Source organism: Halyomorpha halys, unplaced genomic scaffold (genome assembly GCF_000696795.3).
Source record: "Halyomorpha halys isolate HHAL.00 unplaced genomic scaffold, Hhal_1.1 Scaffold38.1, whole genome shotgun sequence".
Classification (NCBI taxonomy): domain Eukaryota; kingdom Metazoa; phylum Arthropoda; class Insecta; order Hemiptera; family Pentatomidae; genus Halyomorpha; species Halyomorpha halys.
The window spans coordinates 1031887-1039872 of NW_027110526.1; the positions used below are offsets into that span (position 1 = coordinate 1031887).

Here is a 7986-nt window from a genome sequence, read left to right on the forward strand (position 1 = left end):
ATACTGTAGGGCAAGACGAAGGTTTACGACGAAGGGTAAATGTGATTTGGTGGGATTTTGTTCTAATTTAGATGAACAAATTTGAATAACAAACAAAGGGACCGCAATGTATGAAAGTTTAAAAAGTTTGAGAACTGCTTTTTGAGTACATTATTTATAAATTAAAGGAGTTTCATCGAAATAAAACAATGTTAGTCGGTTTCAAGAATATAAGCTATAGTTTAATTAATACCCGACAATATGATTATTCTATATAAGATAAAAAATTTCTTGAATTCTCTTTTTCACTCCTTTCGATCCCACCAACAAATACGATTTTCAACTTGCCGATAGCCTGTTGTGTTATGAAATCCAATTTATTGGATATAACATTTTCCAGCCACCGTTCTACTGCATTTGTAATATTTGTAAGAGCTGTTTCATTTTGATAATTTTCTTCATATTTACTTTGTTATCGATGGTTCAGCCGAGCAAGGATTATTGCCCTCCATCTGCTAATTCATCAGGAAAACGTTTGTTGCATTTTAGCAGCTTAGAAAATCACAGGTTTGCTAAGCTACGCCTGCATTGGAAAAAAAACTGATAAGCTTTTATCAACGTAGGATAAGTCCATAAAGTGATTAGGACCAGAGTCATAATGTAAAAACGGAGAAGACCTTAAAGTTTAAAGATATTTTAGATGTTTATTAGTAACATATGCATTCCTTAATGTTGTTGATATCAGTGTTACCGGAAGGAAAGATAATGCAGGGAATTAATAATAAAAACAGGAGTTCACAAGATAGCCACGGGAAATACAAGGAAGGATTATTAAAAGTCATCATATGCTATAGAAGTTTAATTAATAAAGATAATTTCATAATAAAATAATGCTGATGATAAAACTATTATCAACCATGAAAAATGCTGGGCAATCAAAATAGATTTATTATCATGGTTTGGAAACATGTTCTTCGTTTAGTTTTCACTGTATTTATTTTGAGTTGGAGCGTCTAGAAGTAAATTGATATATGTTGCGTAACTTTCAGTACAAAAAATTGCTAATACTTGATTTTGTTCCTGAACAGTCCTTACTCATTTTCTAACTACTTTTAATGTTATGTAATGTATCATAGTTATACCATTGAAGCATAGAAGTATGGTTTTTTACTATTTATACAAGAGAAATAAAAATGCTGATAATAATTTCGACCGTGGGTGGCAAACCCATTTCAAACACCCAGTGATAACGTCAACTATTGCCGCTGAAGGCGTTAATCTTGCCACCACAGTTTTAATAATGGTTTTTGTGTAGTTTGCTTCTTACCAGTTATTGTAAATTTTATCGCTTCTATATAGCAGGTTTTAAAGCCACATTTAACAGAATTTAAATAAATAAAATTTTATCCATTTTATACAAGTCCGGCCTTTTGGGCTTTTCGACCATCCTCAAGGACAATCTATCACAAACAGCTTTTATTTATAAATGATCTTCATCAATTCCAAACAAATAACAACATTATTTAAAAATTATCATACCTTAATACAATTTTAGAACCAAATCATTTAAAAAATACTTTATGTAGGTTTCCCCCCCCCCAAAAAACCCCTACAAAATTTTAATGGCGTATTTATAAACAATGAACTTTCTCCTTTTACTATAGAACATCTACATTCTAAGGAGTCCTTTGGAGTGTATTATTTTTGTTGTCAGTATTTATAAAAGTGTACAATGTGTTGAGGCACACATTATTTCTGAATTTAACAAACTTAAATCTAATAAAAACTTAATCCTAATACTACGTGACCTTACGTAGTGTGTTGCCAACGCACCGGAGGGGGGCAGGTGTTAACGTGTTGAATAACGGAATCGTACAGTACTGAAGTGAATCGAAAAATTTGAAGTTTCGTCGCTTAATGAACTCCGGTATTGTGGGCAACTCGAACAACTGATGCAGTTCCGGTGGCCTCTTCCTCATCCACGATGTTGTGCGTACGATTTTCCTCAACATCGAATCCTGAAGAGTTTGAAGAAGGCGCTGGGTTCCATCTGATATGTGGGTAAACAATGGTGCCCCATATAGTAGTGCTGGTCTCAGAATACTTTTGTATATCTGCAGCTTCAATCTCAATGAGAGAGCCGGAGAAGTGAGGAGGTGGTTGAGACGATATGACTTTCGTCTTACTGTTCTCGCCTTCTTATATAAATGGGCAGAAAGCTTAAGATGACGGTCTAGCTTTACGCCCAAATATACGATAGAGTTGGAAGGTGAGCTCACCGTATTATTCACATGGAGAGTCTTCGGCAGTCTTGATCTCTTGTGCGCTGTGTGCGCGAACACAACACAATCCGTTTTGGCTGCATTGACTGAAATGTTGAAGTAGCCCAGCTTTTGAACAATCGCAGAGCATACTGCTTCAGCCTGATGTAGAGCTATCTCGGCGTTCATACTGCTGCTGTAGATGGCAATATCGTCAGCGTAAGCGGCGATTGTTGCCTTCTTGTAGTTCTTGCCAACCACTCGAAAACAAGACTGGCGAAAGGACTGCTCCTTGAGGCACTCCGCAAGTCAGTGGGATAGACGTTGGGTGTTCTTCACGAACCCGCACAGCGACAGTCCTGCTGTATATAAATGAGACGATCACACTATAGAGCTGTTCCGGGCACTCTAGATCCACGAGCTTACGACATAGAATGCCGTGAGACACGAAGTCGAATGCCTTTGTGCAGTCGATGGATATCATGGCCGTTGCCTCATTTCGGTTGAAGGTGGTATTTACCTCAGTCTGGAGTTTCATTAGGTGATGCTCTGTGCTGAGGCGAGCTTGGAAGCCGGTCTGTTCAAAAGGAATTACGGAGTGTCATCGCAGAATTCCCGAAGGTAATTAAGAATGATCTTTTCGTAAACCTTGCCGAGATGAGGCAACAGACTGATGGGCCTGTAGTGATCCGCCTCCGTTCCAAACTTATTTGGCTTGAGGAGTGGAAACAAGATGGCATGTTTCCATTTATCGGGGAAGTATCTCAACCTCAAGCACGAATTGTACAGGTTCGTGAGATGAGCGATCCCGTTCCTTGGCAGTTGCTTGAGCAAGACGGTCTGCACCCCATCATGGTCTGGGGCCCTATTGTCCTGCGTTCGTCGAAGTATTGCCTTCAATGTTTTAGGAGAGACAAACATGAAATTGTCTTCTTTAGGCATGGTTGGTACTGACATCGGGTCTCCCGTTCGTTGTTCTATATCATACCGATAGTGTTCTGCCAGTATCATAGCTTGTTCGGCATAAGTGAGAAGGCGATCTCGATCGTGTAGGTGGACCGCTGGCCGCGTTAGTTAGCTTCCAGAACTTGCGGTAGTCGCCGTGCGTGCCTTCTAAGCGATCATACCAATTTGCCGGTTTCCATTGACACATTAGGTTTCTTATGTGAGTGGTGATCGCATTAATGGCTACCTTGATGTTCGGGTTTTTAGAACTGTAATAGCGATTTTTTAGTGTCCGCCTACTCTCTATAAGGGCCATGATGTGGGGTGGAGGCTTCTGTAGGTGAGGTGGCTTCGGGCAAAACGTAGGGATGGTTAGCTTCGCTGACTCTACAACTGCTTGTTTGAAGTGGTTGATGTATGTGTCAACATCTTCAGTGGTGTGTAAAGTCGATATTTCTTGCAGCCTATGGCATATCTCTCTCTTGAACCTAACCCAGTCAGCTTCACGGTAATTAAATCTCTCCGTCGTCGGTTCAGGGCTTCTCCCTTTGATCTCGTATATAACCGGCTTGTGATCAGATGTGATGAAATCCGTCACAGTGCAACCCGTGGCCCGATGTGGCTGTCTTATGTAGGTTATTCTGCCCAGGTTATTTATATCAGTCCACAAATTACCCTATGAGATATTAAAACATTAGGAAATCATATGATTTTGTTAATAATGAATTCATATATTATGTCTAATTACCTAATCAGTCGAATTGTTCGAATTAAATTAAAAATTAAAATTATTTATCACAGTCAACCTCCTATATAAAAAATTATCACAAATATAATATTAATTTATTTGTAAATTAAAGGAATAAAGAAAAAGGACTTATAAAGTAACAAAAAATGTTTTGATACTAAAATAGATAAAATTTTATTTATTTAAACAATATTAACTAGCCTGAAGAAATTAATATAGTTAGTATTAATTTGTAAATATTTGTTAATAGACGTAGTTTTATTGTAGTTAATGGGCGTGATAAACAGTTTATCTGAAGTTAGCTACTAGAGGCAGTATTTAGAATCACGCCTTCCTTCAATTAGCGAATTCATATGCAGAGGTCCCTTATCAGGCATCATCTAATACACTCCTCACAATAAAATATTCTGTTATAAAAAATTAGTAAATATCCTCGCTTCCCTTATAATGAGTAATAAAAAGTAATATTTTTATTAAATTATGTTTTTGTATAGTGTTTATTTTACTTTAATTCATTTATAATCTGTTTTCAGGGCTCCGAAAATAAAGGAAAAAAAAAGGTATAACAAGAAATATCTTGGTAGCTTCCATATTATTCGTATTTTTAATTTCCTAATATGTTTATGATGTAATTGTAAATATTAAATAAGTTTATTTGTTTTAGCATTTTTTATATATATAATTCAGTTAATATTAATTTACTTAAAGGAGTATAAATGTTTCAATAATTAAGGCTCAGTTTTCATTTATTTGTCGTATGTAAATGAAAAATCATATTCACTAATCTGAATATCAGATAATTCATTATACTATAGTAATAGATTTTATAGTAATAGTAGGGTGTTTGTTATATCTATTAGAGAAATAATTATTATGAAAATAATTATGGTGAAAAATAAATTATGACTATTGTAACTTGCTGATAATTTATTTATACATTTTCTTTCTTAATACATTAGAGAAATTAATAGTACTGAGGAGCGTATCTGAGGATCCTAGTGACTGGAGATGGTTTGTATGAGTAGATTGGGGAGGTGATGGGGTCGACGTTGGAGTAACGAAGACTGGCTACATAGCTGGCGGACCTCAACTCTTCTTGCTGCTGTTTGAGCTCTTGTTGTTGTTGTTCCAGCTCTTGTTGCTTCTGCTGCAGCTGCTGGATCTGCTTTTGCTGCAATTCCTGCTGCAGTTTTCCAAACTGTGCGATGATTGGATTCAATTCAGTGTCTTGGGCGTTGGTCTGCTTGTATTGGCTAGAGAACTTTGCAGTTTCTTGTTGGCTTGATGATTCTCCATTCAGTTTTTGGTTGTATTGTTGGCTGTAAACTGGAGCACTCTGCTGTTTCTGAAAGTATTGTTGCTGGCTGTATTGTTGGCTAGAAGCTTCTCCGGTTTGTTGCTGGTTGTACTGTTGGCTGTATGCTGGAGCACTCTGTTGTTTTTGGAAATATTGCTGGCTGGAAGAATCTTCAGTTTGTTGCAGCTTATATTGTTGACTGTAAGCTGGAGAATTTTGTTGTTTTTGGAAGTATTGCTGGTTGGAAGATTCTCCGGTTTGTTGTTGGCTGTATACTGGGTATTCTTGCTGTTTCTGGCTGTACTGTTGGCTGTATTGCTGGCTGTAAGCTGGAGCACTCTGCTGTTGCTCCCCTGTAAACTGTCCGTTTTGCTGCTTGTTTGATTGAGCAGAGAAGAGTTCTACTTGCTGGCTTCCTGAGAAATCAGTGTATCCAGAGCTCTGTTGAGATGCAGTATTCTGTTGTCCAGACTTCAGAGGAGCAGTGGTAAATTGGACCTTCTGGAGTCGACCATCAGCCAAATAGACGTGGTAGCTGCCAGAGCCAGATCCCTGTTCTTGCTTCAGTCTTTCCATTACTTTGTCACTTACTGTGGCCAGATCTTCAGTTTCCGTCTAAAGAAGAGTTAAAAATTACAACATGAATACTCAAAATTTATATCAAATTATTTTTATAATTATTGTAATAATCTAATCACTCTTAATTGTGAAGAAGCTCCTTGGTTTGAAGATTGCCTGTACTCAGGAGGAAGAAGTAACAATGCACCTTCTGGTTTGGTTCCAGATGCTGGGTATGGGGCTTCTGCGATAGCACATCCTATCACGGATAGGGTAAGCAGGAGGACCTTCAACGAAAATTAATAAGTGAATGTTAATTATAAAATAAATATGATATTGATGTTTAAATTTCAAAAATAATTTATAAAGTGTATATTCATGAAGAAGTATTTAAGCCTTTTAAGTAACAGAACTAACTCTAAAAAATTAAAAAAAAAAAAATTAATAACATTTCTCATCACAAAATTTTTACTTTTTTCTTTTCCAACAGCACGAAAAGAATATCAAACTATAACAGCTTTCGAAAGTTTACGTTCTACTGCTAACTATTTATTCAATAGTTAATTGTTATAGAATCAATATTTAAAATGCAAAGACAGATTTTATGGACTTTTTTATCATATCATTCGAAAGACTCAATTAACTGATAGTATAATTTTAAAAAAATCTCTCTCTTTTAAATTTCCTTGTGGCATTGAAATGTACCAAAAAGAAATCTATAATAACCTACGAATCGAAACATACGCAAAGTCCTCTCCTAGACATTCAGCATTTAATAAGAGTAAAATAAATGATTTTAATATAAAAGAATTCTATAATACGGTAATTAAAAATATTTATTACAAAATAAATTGTTTTTTTTTTCGGGTATAAAGCCAGAGACCCTTTTGCTCTCCCGATTTGTCGAATATTTTTTTTTTTTTTTTTGCATATGACATATTTGTTTTTATTTCTTGAGTAACTATGGATTAGACAAGTAAATATTGTTAATATAAAATTTCCCATAGCTGAATATTGCCTTAGTATAATTATAAAAATCCTTGCCAACGTTTCCTTAGTCATCCGTAGTTGTGATAGAAGCAATACTAATATTTGGATAATATAAATGTTATTATCGACAGGCTTTTTGCCCTTTAGTATTATTATGAATGACAAAAACATGAATTATTCCTGAAAAATACTAAATATATAACCACTTTTTTTTTTCTTGCAGAGAACAAATCAATTTCTTTCTTATTAACAGAATCCTTTAATGTTCTGGAAACTAATTTCTATCAGGTTCATTTCTCTTGAGGTTATTTTAAATTTTATAATTTTTGAGATAGTAATTAACTTCGCAATTATTTTTAATTAAATTAAAAAAAAAAGCAACAAAAACTAAAATTTTAAACTAAGAAAAAAATTTATTTTCTTTTAAATACCTGAGTACATAAATTGTAATAATAATAAAGGCTTAACTTTACTTTCGATTCTGTAATTAATCTCTCTGTACATGCATCCATCCAGTGAAGTACGTCCAAAACCAAATCTGACTGTTTTAGTTGACTCAATCCCTAATATTTATAAATATATAAATAAAGTGAATATATTTTAGTTTTAGTAACTTACCTTCATGTCTGTTGTTGATGTGTAAGGCACTTACGATCTGGTGTCCAGAAGCCCTCCTCGGGTTTATATACTGAGTCCATCCTCACCTTGGCTAAAACAAAGCGCCCGGTGAATATCAAGCGGTTACAACAAACCAATCCTAGGAATTTCGTAAGTCCGGCCATCTTTATGAGGGCGATCGTCAAGCCGAGGACAACTGTGGGATATTTTCCCAAAAAATTGTATAGTTCAGAGGTTAGATACGAGTTTTAATTCTTTGTTATATTTAATTAAATAATTTTTATATCCTTGTTCATATATTTTTTACTAAAATTACAACAGAGTAAAGGTAGTATTTTAAAGGTGCTTGTTTAACGGATTAATGTTTCAGGCGCTCATTTTTTTCGAGTAAAAAAAATTGGTAATTTTCTGCCTGTCTTCTCTCTTGTTTCACCGCTATATCTGTAATGGATTGAACGACTTTCATGTTTTTTTAAAAATATTTTTGGAGATTGATGACAAATAGGTATAATTTAATTGTCTTGTAAGAACAAATTAAAAAGGTTAATTAGATCACTATTAGTGAAGATAGAGCAAATAATTTTTGTAAT

At 34.9% G+C, this 7986-nt stretch overlaps 1 protein-coding gene across 1 annotated transcript; it reads right to left on the reverse strand.

The window, feature by feature from the left end:
- Window positions 1-4840: 4840 nt before the first annotated feature.
- On the reverse strand, window positions 4841-7449 carry LOC106687294 (transcription factor SPT20 homolog). Its single transcript, XM_014431085.1, has 3 exons — window positions 7397-7449; window positions 5929-6075; window positions 4841-5845 (listed from the first exon to the last, which is right to left on the reverse strand). The coding sequence occupies exons 1-3, from the start codon at window positions 7400-7402 to the stop codon at window positions 4898-4900; spliced, it is 1101 nt and encodes a 366-aa protein (XP_014286571.1). The 5' UTR covers window positions 7403-7449; the 3' UTR covers window positions 4841-4897.
- Window positions 7450-7986: the final 537 nt, after the last annotated feature.

Bases quoted from the DNA above. Each gene is read 5' to 3' on its own strand.
- LOC106687294 (XM_014431085.1), bottom strand. The intron at 5,846-5,928 runs GTGATTAGATTA...ACTCTTCTTTAG, and splicing joins GAGCTTCTTCACAATTAAGA to ACGGAAACTGAAGATCTGGC.